The following is a 23,175-nucleotide window of genomic DNA, read 5'->3' as shown; positions in this document are numbered from 1 at the left end:
GAGTTTTGAACACTTCGATTTTGGACCAGACGCCGGAGATGGAGTTCCAGTTGCCGGAGATGACGTTTGGTCACCGAAGAAGAGAGAAACAGAGAGTTTCAGGTCGTTGGAGATGGAGTTGAGGTCGCCAGAGATGGAGTTGAAGTCGCCGGAGATGTGGAAAGAGTTTGATTTCTCACAATTATTTAGATGGGTGGATTCGGTGGGTGAGAAACTACAACCCTTTCTTCTCTTTTCTCACTAATAATGGAGACCACTCCCCTCTCTTTTCTTTTCTCACCTCCATTGCCAAAGAGGCTGGTAAAGAGCTTGATGGCATAATGTTGACTTATCATTATATATTTTGCTTTTGGTTTTAATTGCATAACCAAATGGTACTTTGTATTTTCTGTATATTCGCTCCCATAATCAGGGAAGTTCAATGTTTGGTGAACCCTGGCACAGTGGTCAAGACTTGAGACTTAGAAGTCATAAGTCTCAGGTTCAAAACAGTGCTATCTACTCCTTCGAGGCCAATCCATTATGAGCTTTACTCTTGCTTTACTTGAGACCCTCGCAAGTGAGCGGTGGGATTGGTCCTTTAGATTGGCCGATGTGTATGTAAGTGAACTCAGACACCTTGGTTATCGGGACACCTTAGTTATCGGGAAAAAAAGGGTTCAATTTGGTAGTGATGTTGACTAGCACGTATGAAGGAAGAGGGTAAAGGTTGGTAGAGGTTTCCAGCTGCCTGGGCTATATCTAGCACAAATGTGCTGGTGCATGTTAGCACGTACATACCTGCACGATGATCTTTTTTTCTTTAATTATTAGGTGGCCCTAATTCTTGGAGATTTTTAAGTTCCAAAATCATTGTGTTTCTTCTTATAAACATAACAAAAAGCTTTTTGTTCCTTACTTTTTGAGCCCTCCCTTATGTTTAGATCTTATATTTACGGTAAAAAAAAAAAAATGAAAATGAAAGAAAATGCGAATGATATACCGGAGAAATACGCTTTTTTTTTTTTTTTCTCTTTCTTGGTAAGATCATTTTCTTGGTTTAGATGCCCACATAAATTATGAATATGGATATAACATGGCTACATTTCAACAAATTTCCCTTTTCTCCCAAGTTAATCCATGGCCCGAGCATAGAGGAAAATAATCTCAACATGGGGACGTGAATGATAATACAAATCCAATCTTTTCGAAATCATTTTATGGCATCTTGGTTTGCTAGCTAACTTGCCTGAGCGGATGAGCCTGAGGAAAAATAATCTCAACTTTGTCTCAAAATCTCTTCACATGGTCTGAGCAGACCTTGATCGTTTTGGGTTTTAAAATTTTTGCACACGGTTTTCAAAAAAATTTCTCCATCTACCTCTTTCCACTCATTATTTTAAAAAACATCCCTCAAAATCCAAACCGAACAGGGTGGTCACGGGTGAATTTTTTTGTTATCTTTTGTTTAATGTGTTTTTTGAGTTGAGAGAGGGATAGGGGGAGGGCAAAAGTAAAGGGGACCCTAAAACATGTCTCCAATTGACTCCAAACGCTCTGAAATCACCACCATTCCAATGGGGCTCCCCATTTAAGACGATTCCCTCTTTTGCTTTTTCTTTCTCATTCTTTCGTTTTCTCTCTCTTTTTAGGCTCTATTTGGAACTTAGGGAAAAGACAGGAAAAGAAAAGACAATTAAAAAAAATTTCCCTCCTATTGTTTGGTTGAAAGAGAAAGAGTGAAGAAAATAAAGATTTTAAGTTCATTAAATAGTAAATTCCGCCTCCTATTTTCCTCTCATTTTCCTTCTCTTTTATTTTCTTTTCCTTTCTGTAAGTTCCAAACAGAGCTTAATTGTTTGCTTTTATAAGAGTATTCACAATGCTATAATCAAAAGTAAAATGTTTTTAAAGTTAATAATATTTGTGTAAAATATGGCTCACAATGCAATTGTAACGCCCCGAATTTTGGGAACGTTAAATGGACAATTTCATTGAAAATTAAATGGAGTCTGACTCAATATTACAACATAAATCATAAAGAATTCTTTTATTCGACAAAAGGAGGGTAAACTAGGGTTCCTATCTACTGCTCTGTCTATTCTTCCATTCTGGCCAACTCCTCGGCTCTAAATGTCACGCCCTCGATTTTTAATATAAATAACAATACCGTTTTAAATACAAATCCTCACAATAGTACATACGGTACCCCAAATTACAACATACAGTTTCTAAATCTCACAATTTTGTCAACTGATACAATATTCCAAATTTGAGAAAATAGTACAATACAGTTTGATTTACAAGGGAAAGACAAGTTCTTCAAAAAAATAACTTTAGCCTGTGATGTCTGCATGCACTTCACACCCTCCAAGGCTGTGTCCATGTAGTGTACCTGAAAATGGTAGGTTGAGCTACACTAGCCCAGTAGAGAAATCTATACTCAAGCTATATGAAAATGCGATAAAGTATGCACAAAGAGTGAAAGAATTCGATAAGTGAACATGAGAAACACGAGTTTATCACAACGAAAGACAGACTACGGCCAAAGAGTTTCAAACAACTTGTAAGTATTCCTAACCGTTCACATGTCATGTAGAAACATTATTGAAATCACATCAATCAAACGTACTCACAATAGGTTCACAACCATTTCGACACTTCTCATAATCTCAGTCACTCTGCATTTCCACCCCTTGCGTTGCAGTTTGCATTTCCACCCCTTGCGTTGCAATCAACATCACCCAATATTTCGGTCTCTGCATTACCACCCCTTGCGTTGCAATCTGCATTTCCAATTCTCAATTACAGCCAATCAAATCCCAATAATCATACAGCTCATTCATCAAACGCTTCTCTAATCTCATGACACAATGAAGCACAACAATCAAACTGACTTATAGGTCAAACACGCATCGACAAGCACATGACAAAGTACTCCAAACGATCAATCATAACAGAATATCGACTAGCAAATTAGTACACGCCTTTTTCTCTTTGTACATCACAATATCGTACCAACTCCATAGTGACTCTATAACATACTACTCGCTAATATTGATTACTTAGATCTCATGGAACGAGCGCCAAAGGAGTTTGAAGGATAAGTGAATCGTGCAGACACGCATTACTATGCTACCACTCGGATCACTAGAAAAGCTCACGTCTACCAACTATACTTCCCACAACGTCTCACTTAGCCTTCGGTACTCCTAAATAACCTTACATCACATATTTACCACGACACTAAGATTACGCTTAACGGGTAACGAAAGAATTAGAATAATCATTAACTCATTGGAACATGAGTAATCAAGTTTAGGAATGGTTTAACGATGTTTAAAAGGGTGTTAGAAGTGATTGGGAGTCAAAACAAACGAACGAGAATCAACGGACCAAAACTGTCCCAGAGAGCAGTCACTGTTCGACCATTCATTAAATATTCCATACTCGACATTTTTCAATGATTCCAATGCCAAAAGATCACCAACTTACCAATCTTTAAAACCCATAAGGACCCGTAACCAATAGTGTCGTTTAACCATAGTAAATGACGAAAAAAAAGCAGCTTTATACACTGCCCAGATTTTCAGATTTTTGTTCAATCTTCTAAAAATCATTATAAATCGAGTTCTTAATATTTTTGAGTGATTCCAGTCCCAAAAGTTTCACGATTGAACAAAGTTTGAAAAACGAGAAGGAACCCTAGTCAAATCTGCACTCCAAGGGTGGTTAAACAGGGGTTTACCGAGGTTAAATGATTCTGTCACGCAGAATGACACATCTCCACTCAAACAATCATAACTTTCTGTGTACTAAGAGTTTTAAGACGATTCCAGTGGCCAATGAAAGCTAACTTCAGGACCTTCGAACCAATATAAAATTTGCGTAAAACGGACATCGGACGAGGAAGTTATGGCCGTTCGAAGTGGGCTGAAACCCAGAAAACGAGAAAGATTGCAGACCAGTATTCTAAAAATCACCATAAATTCAATTCTCAACCGTTTCGAGTGATTCCGGCGGCATTGGAACGGGCTCTAAGTCTACTCTATTTCATACGAGGAACCCAAAATTTAATTCCGAGCTTAAGAAGGCATAAAACTGCAGAAACGAAGACCCTGTTCTGCAGATTCTCAAAACTGGAAGAAACAACCTCAAACAACGAAACAAGGCACGATCTAAGTACATAAACACCGTATAAACGCATAACGAGAGTAAGAAATCCCTACCTCATGGGTTTTGAGCAAAACCCCAAGGATCCGAGCGAAACCGAAACTCCTACATGATCCGATCGTAATTTTTCTTGGATGGATAGGTAGCCCTCGTTCCGTAGAACAACTTTAATTTTCGGACTTTGTTCGGAATCATACTCCATGGAGGTGAAATTGAGGAGAGAAGATGAGGGAGAGGTGAGAGCTAGAGAGAGAGTGTCGGCCGAGAGAGAGGAGAAATAAAGGAGAGAATATCTCCTGGGAAATAAAAGAGAGGAAAAGACGGGAAAAATTATCCCATGCTCTCACTTCACAAACGCACACATGCACCTCTCACCTAATCATATCCTTATATCCTTTCACGAACACGTCACACCGTAAATCCACACCGCCTATCTTGACAAGTCGTACTATTGCAAAAGAAAAAAAATACGGCCTAAAAAATACAGGTCTCTACACTAAAAGCTTCCAAGGTGTAAAGTTTATCATGTTCATCTATAAGATCTGACGCATTATACGGGCGTCGCCACCCATATATTATGTCAGAGTCACCAAACTGTGAGCTACGAAGGCTCAATAAAATAACACATACCCTCTAACCCTTAACTTACAAACAGAAGATCATAATATACATAGTACAAGCACAATGACACATTCATATTCATTATTCAACTATCATTGGTGTCCATGATTTCTGAGTTTCTCCTACGCGACTCGTCGTATACTGTGTCACCAGTTTCCACTTCCATAAACCAAATCAACATTTTCAAAATCATTTTTAAACACACCCAACATCGGTTCCGCCGCGCCGGTCTCCCGAGTATCCTCACAATGGTTCCGTCGCGCCAGGTTCCCATTGGCACACAAAAACATGGAATTTGGCATTGGCTCCTCTCCACGGATAACCAATCTACAATTCAAAACCCTCGGTTCCGCCGCTCCAGGTTCCCAAGTATTCCATAATGGTTCCGCTGCTCTGGGTTCCCATTTGGGTTTTAAAAAAAATCCCTCGGTTCCGCCGCTCTAGGTTCCCGAGTATACCACAATGGTTCCGCCGCTCCGGGTTCCCATTGGGCTTTCAAGATAATCCCTCGGTTCCGCCGCTCCGGGTTCCCGAGTATACCATAATGGTTCCGCCGCTCCGGGTTCTCATTGGGCTTTCAAAATCATTTCTTTACACACACCTACCACACAATGGGCAAGTCCGGCCATATTGGGGTTTCAAAATCATACATTGCCTTAAACACACCCTAAGTGTCATGTTTCTACTTTCTCGATTTTCGCGTCTCGTTTTCATGCAATGACTCTGCGGTAGGACTTTTCACATAGGAAATCATAAATTATTCATTATAATCTTGAAACTAAACTAGCAAGATCATTCAACTCTATATTACTAATCATGCTCAAATACACTTTTAAAGCATAACGTCACATGTACAGACGCCCTTGGAGTAAAAATCACTTATGTTTTATCACAAGTAATACAAGCAATTCATGCATACATGCTCATATCCATCCTAAAGATCAAAATCCGAATACTACTAATCAAGTGTTAAATTCCATCTTTCGAAAACCATTCTTTCTTTGTGAAAAGTTCAAAACAACACATGTTTATTAGAGTAAAAGTCGTCTGTTGAACATGCTCATACTTCCATTAGCAAGATACACTTACCGACATTTATGCATTTACGACTATTATAAACGATAGATAACCTTATCTATTTGAAAAACTAAATGATAGACAACCTTATCTACTTAATGAAACTAAACGATAGATAACCTTATCTACTTAAGAAAAACAGTTAAGGATATTTATACTTTGAACTAAGGACATTCTACTTTCCAACATACGGTTCTATGCTATACGTAGAGTTATTGGACTAGGAATTCTACCTTTCTTCTTGGCGGTAGTGACGACTACGGAGAGATTAGGTGCGCCGTACGGAATGACTTCCTACGGTATGCTTCTAGTAGCTTCGAAAGAGAAAGGTTTCTCTCGAAACTAGATCGTGACTAAAACTACTAAACTTTATGGATCGAAAAGGTGTTTTAGGATGAGTTTATTGAAGAACTTAGGAAGAACTCAAGAACAAGAAAAATAAAATAAGAACACAATTTTCTAAAGAGAAGTTGGACGATTGGAAGGTGTGAGTTGAATGCTTGGATAAGGGTCCTATTTATAGCGAAATTTGGCTCTCCCTCTCCTCCCTTTGGCCGACCATATCTCTCACTCTCTCCCATGGATTTGTTCCATTGTGTTGTCAAATCTCACCTTTAATCATGCCCATGCCTTGTCAATCTATCATAGGTGCAAGGCTAAATAATCACGGAGATTTTCCAAGGCTTAAAGGCAAATCCTAGGTAATTATAACCTAGGTTGGTAAGTCTTGCAAGTAAGAAGGAAATGATAGCTAGGCTAAGGAGTAGTCTTCCCATGTTTAGTCAATCTTAGGTCTAGGTTTGTAGTCAATTTCTAGGGTTATTAAGGCTAGAATTGTGTGCTTGAAAAAGACTAGAAATGGGTTGTCACATTATACTTAGGCTTGAGTGTAAAGATGGTAAAAGAGGTAACTTGGTTGAGTGACCAAACACATGTACACACTTCACTCTCACTCTCGGCCTCTCTCTCTCTCTCTCTCTCTCTCTCTCTCTCTCTCTCTCCCTAGTACAATGTGTGTGTGTGTGTGTGTATATATATATATATATATATATATATACACACACACACACACACACACACATCTAGAGAAAATCTAGGAAAGTGACTTTGGTGGGCAATTTAGGTTTAGGGCTATTAGTCTTAGGATGACATGCATGACAAGGCTAAGTTTGCTTCTTTTGGAAGCAAAATGATAGCTTCCTAAGGCCATGATTTGTGTTGTCAAATCATATGTTCATTGGCAAATACTAATGTCCATTACCCAAGGAATAATAATTTTCTTAGCAAATATTATCCAATGGTTAAAGAGATAATGATGATGGTATGACCTTGATATGACTAGTCATGGGTGTAATGATGACCTCTCTAAGTCTAAAAGGTTCAATTAGGGTTGGAGGGGTTCATAAGGCTCAAAGACGGTCAAAAAGGTCCATCTAAGGTTAGGAAATTGTAACTCGGTGAATTGGTAGTTCGGTTCTCCAACTAATCGATTGGAAACTAACTTTACTAGCCATGTAGGATTCTTAGTCAATAAATATAATTTTAAAGGACTTAAATCTAATTATGACGGTTTATTAGAAATTAAAAAGGAATCCAAGTAATTAAAAATAAAATTCAAATATTTAACGAAATTTTTATTTACCGAAAATCAGGATTGTTACAGCAATAATCAAACTTAACAACCTCCTTAGCAATAATCAAATTTTGGACTTTGGATAACCAAAACTAGCAACCTTTTGACAATAACCAAATTTAATAGACCTTACATATTCTAAATCAAATACACCAACCATGACACAAAAATGTTCTATCTCTCTCCCATTTTCCTCTCTCACTTTCTTTTTGAACAATATCTTTGAAAAATAAAAATTTTACTAATTTTTTTATTTAGAAAAAAGTTTTTAAAAATAGTTTTTTTTCAAAAAAAAAGTTTCAAAAACTATTTTCTATTTCTAGTAATTAGTTTTTTATTAGTTTCAAAACTATTTTCTATTGTTCACAATTTTTAATTTTTTGAATTTTGAAAAGATGATGTGACAAGTTTTGGTTATCCAATTTTGATTATGTCATTGTAGGCATCTACATTGCTAACTTTAGCAATCTTCTAAATAAATAATCAAAAACTGATGTAGCAACTTTTGATTATCAATTTTTGATTATAGCATTGTGGATACTCTAAGCATGTCATTCCAAAACTATAACTCTAGAAGAGATTAATAAAAGGCAAAAAAATAAATCAAGAGATGGAATCATCAAATTTATTTTAATTGACTTGATAAAGAATGGCAGAAGCGCGCTAATCATATTAGTGACCTCTGTACCTTGTGAAGGTATATTGTTAAAACTTTTTTTTTCTTTTCCTGATGATAGGACGTTAATACGTTATCATTAGTTAAATTGCTATGATGGTCAACCTCCTGTCTATAAGATTTGAACCCTAGATCTCATGCTTCTACACGACCCTTGGGCCAAACCCCAAGGTTGGGAAGGTAATTTGTGACTCCAATAACTTAATATTTACTCATAACCCAAAATTTAGAAATTTAGATGCTCTCATGCGAAAATTCCTCATCTAGTTTATCATGTGACGAAAATTATATGACTCACAGATCATTTTACAATTTGAACCATTTATTTTGTAAGTCTTAATTTGTTTATCATCCATTCAGACACTCAAATAGATCATATTTGATAGAAAAAGAAATAAACCATTTGAAGTCTTACTTCAGATGGCATTTTTATTGATTCCTCACCTCACTCCATCCTGGACTCCACGGTTCCTCCTCCTTCCGATCGTGTTTGGAAGTGGATTTGGCGGTTAACTTGTGCCTACCGTATCCAACACTTCATCTGGCTAGTCGTTCGAGATCGGTTACATACTTGTAGCAATCTTTTCGCTCGTCACATCACGGCTTCGCCCAATTGTGATTTGTGCCCCCTCTTGACGGAGAACATTTGTCATGTTCTTCATGATTGTAGTAGGGCTTCTAGTATTGGGGCTTCCCTCCATTTTCCAGTTTTTCACCACACGGATAACCCCTTTGATTGGGTGCGCAAAAACTCAAAAATTGCAGGAACTCACTGCTCGGGTTCCCCTTGGAATGTCATCTTTCTGTTTGCGCTTTGGCACATTCCATGATAGGAACATGCAAGCGTTCCTTTGATGGTAACGTACTCCAAGCCGAATTACCCAGACCCAGATTCACTTGCTAAAATTATTACTAGCAAATCTTTGAAGTGGCACGTCTTGGTTCAACAACATCCCCCTCGGCGCGCATAGGAGTGATACTCTTGTTGGTTGGCTGCCCTGCCTCCGAAGGAGAATTTTTATAAAACTAAAAACGGATGGCTCCTTTGATCCGGCTTTGGGTACAGCTTGTACGGGAGGATTGATATGTGATAACTTTTGGTCGTTGGCTAGGGGGTTTTCATAGAAATATGAGATGATAGCTAATTCTAGTTTGATGGCAGAGCTTTGGGCCTTGCGCGATGGACTGACCTTTGCCAAGGCAGAAAACGTCTAAGAATTTGGAAGTAGAGGTGGATGCTTTGGGGATAATTCTAACTACTAAATGAGCAAACTGAAAATCATCCTCTGGGTATATAGCATTCTTTTTTATTGCAGGTCACTAATGGCGGAATTTGAGACGGTTTCTACAAGCATGTTTATTGTGAAGCAAATCACTATGCGGATGCATTGGCAAAGGACGCACTTGTTGCGGTTGGAGATTTATATATATATATATATCTACCCTAATTTCCCAATTTGTATTGCTAATCTCTTTTATGCGAATTTGATAGGAGTTATTTACCCCCGGCTTGTAAACTCTGTTTAGTTGTTTAATGCAACGTATTTTACCACACAAAAAAAGGGTGTCCTCGATAGCATATCCAAAATTATAAGATTTCTAAAGTTAACAATGGTTTTTTTTGCTAAGCATAAAGTTAATTAACAATCTTGGTCCAAAATATGACTCACAATGTTATAACCGAACTTAGTAATCCCTTAACCAATAACCAAATTTTAGACTTTGGATAATAAAAGCTAAAAACATTTTCTCTCTTCAAATAACCAAATTTAATGGAAACCACACACTCTCTCTTTCTGTCTCCTCCCATCTCTTTCTCTCTCCTCCCATCACTATCAATGATCTTACCCACTTATATTTATTCCCAATTCTCTCTTATACCTCTTTACCAAAAATGTGTTTTTGATTATGGACCATTATAGGACTTCAATTGTTAAGCTTAACAACCCCTTAAATGAATAACAAGAAAATGAGATGGCAAGTTTTGATTATCCAAATTTGTTTATGCCATTCGAGATATGATAAGTGCCAAATTATATATATATATATATATATATATATATATATATATATATATATATATAGGCCCCCCAAACTACATTTATTTGTCATTCATTTTGGTTAATTGATATTTATTTCTGTTTGTTTGTGTTTATAGGTTGCTCGAGCTCGTTTCCAAGAAATTTGGATAAAAATAGAAGTTAATCTTGGGGTTTAAAGTGCAGAGTGCTTTAAAGTCGATTTTGTGAGTTGTTATTACACATAGCCCAAGGGAGCTTTGTGTAATTAAAGCATGTTAAATCTATATAAGAGCATTTACATTAGAGTAGTCAAAGTGCATTTTTAGGCATTTTAAAGTGTCAAACACACATAAACACCTGCAGCAGCTTAGGTATACGACCAGGTAAAATGAATTTAGCTACGGTGCTTAGGCATAAACACGTAAGAACTATTCACTGGGTTTTGATTATTTTATTCTTTTTGTGGTCATTTTGCACTTTCTCACTCTTCTCTAATTGGTTATTCTTATTTCCTCTACTTCACCACATAATGAATTGATAATATTATATTCACGGATAAATAAAATAAAGAATATTGGTGTAGTATTGAAAGAAATGTGGGTAGGTAAAATAAAAAATGTATACTATTCACTATTTTTTTTACCCTAATGACTGATAAACTTGTTATAAGGAACAGAATATTGACTTCGGACGAGGAAAACGGGGAATTGGTTCCCAATGGGAACAGCAGCTTCGGACGAGGAAAATACCGACATGTCAGTGTAAGGAGAAAGATGTTGTTCTACTTGTTTTTATGATTCGATCTTATTTTTTTCAATCTACTTTTTTTGTTTGCTTTCTGTGATTGCAAATACATGGTTATGCAACAATATTCTTTGTGCATGTAATTGAGAGTTAGGATAATCTATGTCTAGAAAAGACGAATTGTGCCTAGATTAATTAGTTATAGAATCGAAGACGATTCATGCCAACCCAAGATAGGTTGTGCCTGGTTTTCAATTACATGCTATTTTCTTGACGATATCATTAGGGCTTGTAGCTTCTGACGAATCATTGTCACTCTAGTAATTGGTTTTCTAAAATCGATATAATCACATTGTTACGAGGTTAGGGTGGATTCAAACTCCTAAAACATTTTCCATATTTGAATTCAACATCTCTCTGGCTTTTAATTATTTGGATAATTTTAGCTGACCAAAATCCAATCACTCTTTCTTGAATTGAATTAGGAATTAATTTTAGAAATACAACTTAGCCTATTAATCTCCGTGGAACGAGACTTGGACTTAAACCACTATTCTATTGGAATTGAGGTTTAGCTCAGTTTTAATTATTTATTTTTGGTGATACCCTAAGGAACCTTACTAAAGATCACAGGGTGCGGAGTTCCGTTTTATGTCCAACACTACGGTTCTCAAGAAGATTAGGAGATAGCTATGTTAGAAAGTCTACTCTTACCACACTTTTACCACACAAATATAAATGTGCGGTAAAATCTGTGCGGTAAGAGTAGCACTACTGTATAGCTTTACCAATTTGTTGTATCCGTCCAGTGCTTTTCGTTACCAATTTATTGTATCCGTCCAGTGCTTTTCGTTATCACTCTTCTGCTTCAGTTTGTTGCGTTTCAGTTTTTAAAGCCTATTTGGTTTGATTTTTTGTGGTGTTTTGAGATTTGAGATGGATGAATATCTCCGTGTTTTGTGATAATTGATCAATTTCGGTTTCGTCTTGTTAGCCGACTAGATTATAAGCGCGTTTCTGGGAATTAGGGCTTTGAGATGAATTTGATGAACGAACTCTGTTTGATCCGTTTGATGATTTTACTTATGATTTATCCTTCTCTTGTTGTTGTTTTTGTTGTTGTTTGTTCTTCTTTGAACGGGTTTCGGAAAACATCTGGTTAGTGCTTTTGGAATTATGAAACTATATTTTCTCAATTGGTATTAGAAATATATTTCTGGAAATAGGTTTTTTCCAACTTAATGCTTTTTATTTTTGTGTTATATTGAGACTGGAAGTTATATGTTCCAGAAGTGGGGCACACGTAATGCGCATGGATGTAAAGCGAAGCATACCAACAATAAACTAGGATCATAAACAAAAGTAAAATCAAACTGAGTTTTGGCTGCCTCATTATACGTTCCCGTTAGCCCTATCAATTTTTCGCATTCTAAACTCATCAAAATTTCATCGAGAGTACGAACAAAACCATATAGAAAATGAATTTAATTAGCTTTTTTGTGAATTATTGTAGGGAGGCGTTGTACTGTGAATTGATCGGTGAGTTCAGACAATGAAAGCCCAAGGGAGAGGAACATGTAGAAACATTTTTGAAAAACTATCCAATCGTGGGTGGGTTTGTTGGTAAATTGATTGGTGAGTTTACCGAATTGGCCTTAGTGTAACCGCTCATAATTTGGTGCTAGGGTGTAAAAACTAAAAACATTTTGTGGTAGACATTTTTGGAAAGGGAGAAAATATGGCATGGTTTAAAAAAGGGAGACACCAACTTGGGCTCTCCGGTTACATATTAGTATAGATAGATAGTGCCAGGAGACTTTTTTTTAAGCAAAACTTGTTGCCGAACTTTGGCCTTGGCAACCAATGGAGTTGCTCATAGTAGTTAGTTCAATTTTTCCAAGTTACTTCTCATATGATATGTATCCAAATCAAGGTGGGTAATGTTGTATGTCTAAATTTTTGTTCACTGTTAAATTTTTTAAGCAAATTTTGATACTTATATTCTTGTTCATTTGTTTTGCATACATAATTTTTGTTGTTTCGTATTTTGGTATAAGATCATACGACATGGATGCTGAGTATGCTTGTCGTTGCTGGAAAGATGATGGCATTCTCCCCAAAAAAGGAGTCCAGCCTTACTCTGAACCTGCTCCCTTCATTTTTGTTGAAATGAGGTTGTGTAATAAACTCAAGAAACATGCCAATGGCGACACTGGTGGGGACGATGCTGTCATAGAGCTGGTCTCAGTAAGGAGACCATTCTGTTTTAACCACGTTTTGTTTTTGACAAGCGAGAAAATGAGGCCCTTCGTGTCTGTCTTTCTGTCTTTTCTGTGTTTACCAGACAGCGTTAAGGAATAAGGACTCGATTATAGATGAGATGTTCCGATTTGCCCGTTCAATGCTGGATGATGATGAGAATGCGGGCCTGGAGGTGCTTCCGTTTGTTGTGGATGTTGCGGTTACTATATTGCAAATGCCTGGAGAGAGTGAAGATGATGCGATTGCCCGGGCTGGGAACAAGCTGCAAACACTTCAGTTGATGTTCCCAGGACGCAGCAACTCGTTATTCAGCTTGAAACGGCTACTAGTAATCTTGTTTTGTTCAGCTTGAAACTGCAACTAGTAATCTTGTTTTGTTCAGCTTGGAACTGGAAGTAGTTGTTCAGCTTGAAACTGAGTTTCGTGGTTGAAAATATGATGGTATTAGAATAATTTTTGTTGAGTAGAAGACAACAGCCATGGGATTATGTTATTCGTAATCTTGCAACTGATTATATGCATATGATGGAAACTGGATCACTTGCTCCTCTTCTGTTTCGGTTAGATGCGTCTTCATTTGACTTGTTTATGAATCTGTGTCGCGCAAGGGCTTAACTCAGGCAAGAGGCTTGCAGGTTGGACGCTGCTGAGCAGCTGGATCCACAATTGTTTCTTTTGGAAAAAAGCAGAAATGGTGCATAATATTCAAAACAACTGCGCTCAGTCCATAATCCTTTAGAACCACCCAGAGTCAAAGCATTGCTTTATTATCCCCCACCAGGGATCAACCCCTTTGTTATTATCCTGTAATGCTTTGCTTTTCCTTTCAGTTTTTGTTGTCTCTGCAGACTCGATCAACGCTGCAGCCATTATGGGAATTCAGATAAAGAGAGTTTGAACCAATTGAAACTGTAAATCCCCATATTGTTAAAGAAAATTGGTTTTTCCATCGCCGGGTACTGCCGAAAATTTAACACGCAAACAATTGCAAATGGCAAGTAACTGAACATCCAAATGCTCAGGATAAACGCGTCTAAATAGTCTACTTGAGACAACACTAGTCTAAAGAGCAATAAAGTACACTACAAAACACTTACCAGACATCTTGCAGAGAAAACATGGTTTCATTGGGCAACCAATGTACGTAGGCCCCCTTGAATCCAGCTTCATGACCCTTTTTCTCGTACACCTAACAAACACCAACCCATACCCCCAAAAATTCATCAAAAACAAAAACCGCAATAAAATATATGGTCAAAAAAATAAATTGTCTTTTTGAAAAGAAAAGAGGAGAACCCAAGCATAATGGCAACTACCTCAGCTTATTAGGAATATTACTAACAGTAGACATGATGATACTAACTAGAAGCATGTAAGTTTCACCAAAACATGAGAAATTATAAAATTACACCTTTTACAACTTGTAACGATCCGGATTTTTGGTCTTTTTTTTTTTTTATATAATGTTATTAATTTTATACTCCTTTGATTAATTAGTTATTTCATTATTTTCTAATTTGACTAATTAGTGATGGTTGACTTTCGTTTGACTTTCCCAAATCGGCCAATTATGACCCAAATCAAAATTGGATTTTGACCAAGCTTTTTTCAACCTCCCAAATAAAGCACCATACTTTTCAAATTTATAACTAAGAACCCTAAGATCATATCCTATCGATTTAGTCCCTAGGACATTCAAATTACTCCAAACTACCCCCCATGGCCCATGGGTTTTACGTAAACCACTTGGCCTTTGTTGCATGCAGGGGCCAATATAGGCTGTGTATAAGCCAGCTTTCTCAGCCTTCTTGGCTGCCACAAACCACCCCCCACTGTGGAGGCTTCGGTAATCGTCTCGGTAATATAACCGGACCACCATCAACCGAGGCCTCATATTGACATGGGCCTGTGTATATCTTTCTGTTTACTCGCTCGGAGTCAAGTCTCCTGTTTACACTTCGGCTAGTTACCGAGGTGTACATTCCGCTTGGGACTTTTGGCAGAATGCAGCATAGCAGGAGGGGACCATGAGCGATACGTGGCGAAAAGGATCATCTGCCCATGTGCTTCGTAACCGTCTTATCCCGTGGCGTCATCTATGATGTCACCAAGGGCGGTTACCTAAGCGTGACCTCCACGCACTGGCTTGGAGCCCAAGTTAACCTAGGTCTATAAATACAAAGGGATATTCATCTTTGAGAGGTATGCCATCTTCCCCTAACCCTAGACCTAAAAGCAACTCTCCTTACATCTAACTTGATCGTCGGAGGGTCACAGGGCTATTCCAGCCTTAGTGACTTGTTGCAGGTCCATCGGCGGAGGAACGGAGCAGCGGAAGTGAAGTACAAGTTCAGGCGAAGGTCCTTCCTCCTAAATCGAACCCCTACAATTGGCGACTCTGCTGGGGACCTAGCCATCCTTTCAACTTTCACTTCCCCCCATCTGCTCCGTTAAAACATCCAGAATCAAACATGGTGGAGATCGACGACGCACATCACGGTGGTACCGCCCACGGGCTCGGTTCCCTCGTGGACCACAGCCTGGCTTCTGGAGGAGCGGCGGCCCATGGAAAGAACCACATATCCATCGGAGTTGGCGCCGGAGCATCAGCTCCAGACGCAGGCCCATCCTCCGAGCTCCACTCCTACATCCGCCATCTCGAGCGCAAAATCGATGATCTCACGACGGTTGTAGACCGCGACAGACACGTCCGAGACGAGTTGGCAGAGATCAAACACCTCCTCATCTCCCCATCTCATTCCTCCGGGAGCCGCGGCGGAAGAACAAACCGTCGCACCCCCCCACGCAGTCACGAAGCCGGTCACCTGCTAGAGCACAGATCCCGTCCTTCAGTCAAGGATCGTCTTGAGTCACCAAGACCGGTGGACACACGAGCCCCAAAAGAAACATCGCGCAGGGACCGTTCTCGCTCTCCCGCGCAACTTCGAAGGAGGCCATCGGCCTTTGACAGGCTCGGTGGTGGGAGCGTCTCTGCCTCCTCCACCCACTCCGTCCTTGTGGGCAGGACATGCCGGGAATCTACCCCTAGCCTCACAAGGGCATCCAGGGGAGATGACGGCCTTGTCGAGATCCAGACTAGAGGATACCGGGAGCGCCTGAAGGGCCCCCGAGCCAGAAGTCCCATCGTCTCGCACCCCGGCGGCGCAAACAGCAGGAGCCCGGTCACCGAGCGCCTCGAGGCTTCCGCTCGGGATAGCTACCGACATCATCGCCAGGAGCGTTTTCCCAGAAAAACGGTTAGTATCGATCCAAAGAGAAAGGAGCACGAACGATTGGACAAACTCGTCCCCAAGAAGCGTACAGCGACTGAGCGTCCAGACGGCCCCGACCGTTCGATCCGACCTCATCGCGATGCGCGACTTGCACGACTCTCGACCTCTCCATTCACAAGAGAGATCGACTCGGTTACCCCACCCAAAGGATTCTCCCAACCCAAGTTCGCAAAATATGACGGCAAGACCGAGGCGTACACTCATCTGGTCCAGTATAAAACCGTCATGTCTCTATTTCTTCGGAATGAACCCTCGGATGATGCTTTCCTGTGCAAAGTGTTTCCAGCAAGCCTCGGCAACCTGGGCCTCACCTGGTTCAATCAACTCCCGGCTCGGTCAATCTCCTCGTTCGATTCCCTCTGTGACGCCTTCATGGCACGGTTCGTAACGAGCAACAAGCACGAGAAGGAGATCGACTCCCTCTTAGCCCTCCGTAAGAGGAACGACGAAACGCTTCGGCAGTACGCCGGCCGTTATTGGGAGTTGTTCAATGAGATAGAAGGTTGCGACGGTGTCATCTCTGCCCGAGGATTCAAGCTCGGTCTCACATCCCAGGACGAGCAAGTCTACGACGACCTCGCTCGCCATAAGCCGAACTCTATGAAGGACCTTATGACTCGAATCGAGAACTGGTGTCAGCTCATCGAGTCCAAGGCAGAGAGAGGCATCGGGAAGCCTACAAGTTCAAAAGCGTTGAACACTTCGGTATCCATACCGGCCCCCGCACCTGTCTCAACCTCGAAGAAACAGGTCAACACGATCAAGCAGTCGCCGAGGAGGGGGCCGAAGCCAAGCGACTTCAACGCCGAAAAGACCGTCTTCACCATTCCCATCTACCGGATCATTGATCAAGTGAAGGATCAGCCTTTTTTCTCCTTCCCCAATCAAAAGCTCGGAACCGAAAATGGGAAAATCAAGAATCCCATCGTTCGATGCAGCTACCATAGCGAGCAAGGTCACTTCACCACAGCATGCAAGCCCTTCAAGGCCTACTTGGAACAGCTTGTTGCTGGTGGCCACCTCGGAAACTTCATCGATCACGAGAAGACGACGGCTCGGACACAGAGGACCGAATCACATACCGAGGAAGAGGTACAGACAATCAACGTCATACATGGTCCCTTGAACCCCGAAGCCGCTCGAGTCATCCGGGCAGAATTGAATGAAGCCTCCTCCTCCAAGCAGGTCATGATAGTTGGCCCCGAACCGAAGCGCCCAAGAACCGACGACGGCTCCAAATGGACGATAACGTTTACCGAGAAGGATCTCGACCGTGTCCAACTTCCCCACAACGACGCCCTCGTGGTCACGCTACGCATCGGAAATTTCAATGTCCGTCGCGTCCTCGTAGACCAGGGCAGCTCGGCCGAAGTCATGTACTACTCCCTTTTCAAGGATCTGAAGATTCCCGAGACCGACCTCCGTCCTTCCGAAGTTCCCCTTATCGGCTTCAACGGAGCTCCTGTCTGGCCCATCGGTATGATCACTCTTCCTGTCCGTGCCGGCTCGGTAACGCTTGAAATAGACTTTGTGGTGGTCGACGTCCCTGGCCCTTACAACGCCATTGTCGGTCGAACCTGGCTGCATAGGCTTAAAGCGATTGCTTCCACTTATCACCAAGTGGTACGTTTCATCGGCACTAACGGGCACCAGGAAGACCTGTACGGAGACCAGACCGCGGCCAAGCAGTGCTACGTCAACGCTGTCCGAAGCACCAAGCAGACCCCCCGGGTGAATCTCATTGAAGCACCAGAAGCCCCAGTTTTGGAGGACGTCGGCAGATCCCCCGACGACAAAACCGTCGAAGATGTGGCCACAATCCCAATCACCGAGGACGGCTCCCGCTTCTTCCTTGTCAGTTCCTCACTTAGTGACACTGATCGGAACGAGACGGTAGCTTTTCTCAACCGAAACATTGAAGTGTTCGCCTGGACTCCCTACGAGATGCCGGGGCTCGACCCCTCTTTTATCTGCCACGAGCTCAACATCGACAAAGCCAAGCGACCGGTCGTACAGAAGGCACGACGGTCCTCTCCCATTCACTCCGAGGCCGTCATTGAAGAAGTCAACCGACTCCTAAACGCTGGGGCAATCAGAGAGGTCCAGTACCCCAAGTGGTTGGCTAACACCGTCGTAGTCAAGAAGAAAAATGGCAAATGGCGTGTCTGCGTCGACTACTCCAACCTTAACGATGCTTGCCCGAAGGACTTCTTTCCTCTTCCCCGAATCGACCAGCTTGTCGACGCCACCTCTGGCCACGAGCGACTCAGCTTTTTGGATGCGTACCGGGGCTACCACCAGATCGCCATGAGCGAAGGCGATATCGAGAACACCGCCTTCATTACCCCCCACGGGATCTTCGGTTACCTCGTAATGCCCTTCGGTTTGAAAAATGCCGGAGCAACCTTCCAGCGAATGATAACCAAGATGTTCGAGCAATTACTGGGCGACACTATGCTGGCATACATTGACGACATGGTGGTTAAAAGTCTTCGTGCCGGTGATCATCTAACCCACCTTGCCGAAGTCTTCGAGATACTAAAGCGCCACAAACTCCGCCTCAATGCCGAGAAATGTGTCTTCGGCGTCAGCTCCGGCAAATTTCTCGGCCATCTCGTCTCCCGGCGCGGTATTGAGGCCGATCCTTCCCAAATTCAAGCAATTGATCAGCTCTCGGCTCCCCACAACAAGCGCGATGTTCAGCGTCTAACCGGGATGGCTGCTGCTCTGAATCGGTTTATAAGTCGCTCCTCGGACAAATGTCAGCCATTTTTCGCTCTACTAAAGGGCAGCCGACGAAGCTTCAACTGGACAGAAGAATGTGACCGAGCCCTCCAGCGACTAAAGGAGTATCTTTCCACGGCTCCACTCCTCGTCACTCCAAGGGACCAGGAAGACCTGTTCCTCTATCTAGCTGTCTCCCCGCACGCCGTCAGCTCGGTGCTCGTCCGACAGGAGGGTCGGGAGCACCAGCCAATCTACTACTCCAGCAAAACCATGACTCCCGCCGAGACGCGCTACCTCCCCCTGGAGAAGCTCGTGCTCGCCCTAATCTCAGCCTCCCGAAAGCTTGCCCCGTATTTCCAGTCTCATCGCATCATCATCCTGACCGAGTTCCCCCTCAAATCTCTTCTCCGAAAGGCCGATCTCTCCAACCGAATTTCACAATGGGCCGTTGAGATTGCCAATTTCGAAATCCACTTTCAGCCTCGGACAGCAATAAAGGCTCAGGTTCTGGCTGACTTCATCGCAGAGCTTACACCGCCCAACGTATCTGCTTCGGCACCCCCACCGAGCACCGAAGCAGTACTCCAGGCCAACCCTAGCACAGCTTGGCAGCTCTTTCACGGAGATGTATGGAAAATGTACGTCGATGGCGCATCCAACAGCCGAGGCGCAGGTGCGGGCGTCGTTCTTCTCTCACCCTCCGGTGTCTTGCACGAAAGCTCCTTCTCCATCAATTTCCCAGCCTCTAACAACGAGGCCGAATATGAGGCGTTAATCTCCGGACTCAAGACTGCCGAAGCCATTGGCATCGAAGAGCTCGTCGTTTACAGCGACTCCCAGTTGGTGGTTAACCAACTCTCTGAAGAATACGAAGCTCGGGATGACCGCATGCGTACCTACCTAAGCGCCGCTGTCCAGCTCATTCAACGCTTTAAAGCAATCAGAGTCGAGCATATTTCAAGGGAACAGAACGCCCACGCCGACGCCCTGGCAGGTCTCGCTTCGGCATTCTCATGCACTGGGCACCGATCCATTTCCTTCAATTCTATTGACAAGCCCAGTTTTGAACTCGAAGACCTACAGAAGGAAGTACTCAACATAGAGCTCGGTCCGAGCTGGATGGATGAAATCGTCCTTTACCTAAGGGAAGACTCCCTTCCCACCGACAAAAAGGACGCCCACCGACTCCGCAACAAAGCTGCCCTCTTCTGGCTCAATCCCAACGGCAAGCTTTACCGAAGATCGTTTACCGGGCCGTACTTATTGGTTGCACACCCACATCAAGTTCCGGGCATTATCGAAGAGCTTCACGCCGGTGACAGCGGTTGTCACTCCGGTGGACGATCGCTCGCCCACCGAGCCCTCACTCAGGGATATTGGTGGCCGACAATGAAGAAGGACGCTGAAGAGTTCGTCAAGCGTTGCAAAAAGTGCCAGATGTTCGCTCCCATTATCCATCAGCCGGCCCGGGACCTGAGCCCTCTCACCAGCCCCTGGCCCTTCTCCCAATGGGGCATGGATATCGTTGGAAAGCTCCCAGTCGCTCCGGGTGGATTCAAGTTCCTTTTAACCGCAACAGATTATTTCTCGAAATGGGTCGAGGCCGAGCCCCTGGTAACCATCGAAGAAACAGACGTCATCCGCTTTGTGTGGCGCAACATCATCTCACGCTTCGGTGTGCCGTTCGCCATAATTACTGACAATGGAGGGCAGTTTACAGGACAGAAGTACCGGGCTCTGCTTGACGAATACGGTATCAAATGGGACACGTCCACTCCGGCTTACCCCCAGGGCAACGGACAGGCTGAGGCGGCAAACAAAGCAATTTCATCCGGGCTAAAGCGACGACTCGAGTCACGGCGAGGAAAGTGGGCCGAAGAGCTGCCCAGGGTACTCTGGGGCTATCGTACGACGCCTCGGCGATCAACCGGTCGCACACCTTTTTCCTTGGCATTCGGAATGGAGGCGGTCATCCCACTCCAAGTCGGACTCCCAACAATGAGAACAGAAAATTTTGATGAGTCGGTCAACAACACCACCATTGCTTCGGACCTAGATTTAGCCGAAGAAGAACGGGACAACGCAAGGATAAAGCTCGCTTCATACCAACAGGAGGTTGCAAAGGGTTACAACCGAAGCGTGCGCCTCCGGTCGTTTAAGCCTGACGATCTCGTTTGGAAAAAGGTGGTGGAGAAGTCCAAAAAGCGAAAGTTAATGCCCAATTGGGAGGGTCCTTACCGAGTTCTCAAGCACCTCGGTTCGGGTAATTACAAATTGGAGAAACTGGATGGTTCCCCCATTGCTAAGTCATGGAACGCCAACAATCTGAAGAAGTTCTACGGATAGTGCTCGGCCACCGAAGCCCGTTTTGTCCTTATTACGTTGCATTTTCTTTTAAGAAAGTTTTGAAAGCAATCTGCTTATGTATTGACAATACCCCGAGTTTTAATGAGAATGCTCTTTGGCACTATTCGTACACTGATTGTTTAAATTACTTATACTTGGCCTATTCTTGCCCGGACCATTTTATACCGACTTCAGGGATATTATTCTCCCATAGGTGATACCCTCGGAGAAAAATCCCCACCAAGTCGCCCGGGCCTCTTCGGTCGTCTAAATTTCTGGTCACTCGCTGTAAGGATACTCGGCCTTTTTCTCCGAGCCCCTTACACCGACCCATCAGCAATTTCTCACTGTTCGGACTCGCCGCGTCACGAACCTATGGCAGAAGCCATACCACTTCATTACGCCGGCCTACGTCCCTAGCAGTAATACAATCCCGCGCCTGCTCGATAAGCTCATTTCTATTAATCAGCAGGGGCGTGCAATGTCAAAAGTTCATTACAATGAATGGTTCTGATTCGGTCCTACTAAGCTGGGGCTTCGGAACGAGTCACTTTTTCTTGATTGAACATCTTTTTTATGCTTGGCAAAACGATTCGGTTAACGCTTCGGTTAAACTTGTTTCTACAAACTTTTTAAGTCCCACCGAAGCAGGGGCATCATAACCTAAGGAGCAAACCAATCAAACAAGCATTTCAAAGATAAAAACATTCAAGAAAAGAAGAGCATTCATTCACGAACAATAAACAAAAGGGGTACTGCTTCAAGTATCAAACAATTACAATCCCTGGAACGGCAAACTCCAAATGTCCGGAGCCGTCCAGTAAACCGACCATTCAAGCAAAAATTAAAGTACTTTTTCAGAGTTACAAAATATAAAGTTCCTACGCTTCATCAGAGAACAGGGGCACTAAGGTCAGCTGGCTCCTCGGTCGCTTGGGGCTCCTGGATCGGCACCTGCTCGTTTTCCTCCTCCGGTAGCACGAGCTCTTCAGGAGGGGGCTCAGGCACGGTTCGAAGCTCCGAACCCTCTGGCAGAGTAAGCTTGCTTATCAAGGCCTCGTGGCCGTACCGAAGTCCGTCCAAGAACCGATCCCTGAAGAGCTCGGCTTCTATCTCCCGGACCTGCTTCTGATATTCTACTCCGGCAGCATCCCAGCCCTCATCGTAGCCTTTGTTCCTTGCAAACTCGACCTCCCGAGCCCCAGCAGCCCTCAATGTGTCAGCATCCTCCTCAGCTTTTTTGGCTTTCGCTTCGGCAAGAACCCGCTCCCGGTCGCACCGCTGAAAGTCGGCTAGGTAGAGGTCACAAGTCTCCCTCGCCACTTTCAGGTCGTCCTCTCTCTGAGCAAGTGTCTTCCTCAGCAGCTCCATCTCCTGCTCCCGTGCCTGGCACTGTTCGTTCACAGCGAGCACCCGAGCGCCGGCCTACCAACACAATTAAAATTGATCAAAATTCCAATAAAACGATCGAAGGAGTAAGAAAAGAAACTTTCAGAAGTAACTTACTTTCAGAAGTGCCTGCGCTATCTCTCCTGTCAGATCCACGGTGCACCCCTCAACAGCTCGGGCATCCTTCGGAAGAATACACGACCGAAGCAGCCCAAACGCCGTCCCAATGTTAGA

At 42.9% G+C, this 23,175-nt stretch overlaps 1 protein-coding gene across 1 annotated transcript; it reads left to right on the top strand.

Moving 5' to 3' along the window:
• The first annotated feature begins 10,880 nt into the window (after positions 1 to 10,880).
• Positions 10,881 to 13,632, top strand: LOC131301865 (uncharacterized). The gene is made up of 2 exons (XM_058328348.1): positions 10,881 to 10,941; positions 12,982 to 13,632. The coding sequence occupies exons 1-2, from the start codon at positions 10,898 to 10,900 to the stop codon at positions 13,283 to 13,285; spliced, it is 348 nt and encodes a 115-aa protein (XP_058184331.1). The 5' UTR covers positions 10,881 to 10,897; the 3' UTR covers positions 13,286 to 13,632.
• Positions 13,633 to 23,175: the final 9,543 nt, after the last annotated feature.

This window comes from Rhododendron vialii, chromosome 9a (genome assembly GCF_030253575.1).
Source record: "Rhododendron vialii isolate Sample 1 chromosome 9a, ASM3025357v1".
Lineage (NCBI taxonomy): Eukaryota > Viridiplantae > Streptophyta > Magnoliopsida > Ericales > Ericaceae > Rhododendron > Rhododendron vialii.
This window is presented reverse-complemented; position numbering and strand designations above follow the sequence as displayed.

What these genes read in the sequence shown, in the direction of transcription:
- LOC131301865 (XM_058328348.1), top strand. Translation starts at nt 10,898, where the DNA reads ATGGGAACAGCAGCTTCGGACGAGGAAAATACCGACATGTCAGT. An exon ending in GAAAATACCGACATGTCAGT is followed by an intron (nt 10,942 to 12,981) that starts GTAAGGAGAAAG and finishes TTTTGGTATAAG; the next exon opens with ATCATACGACATGGATGCTG.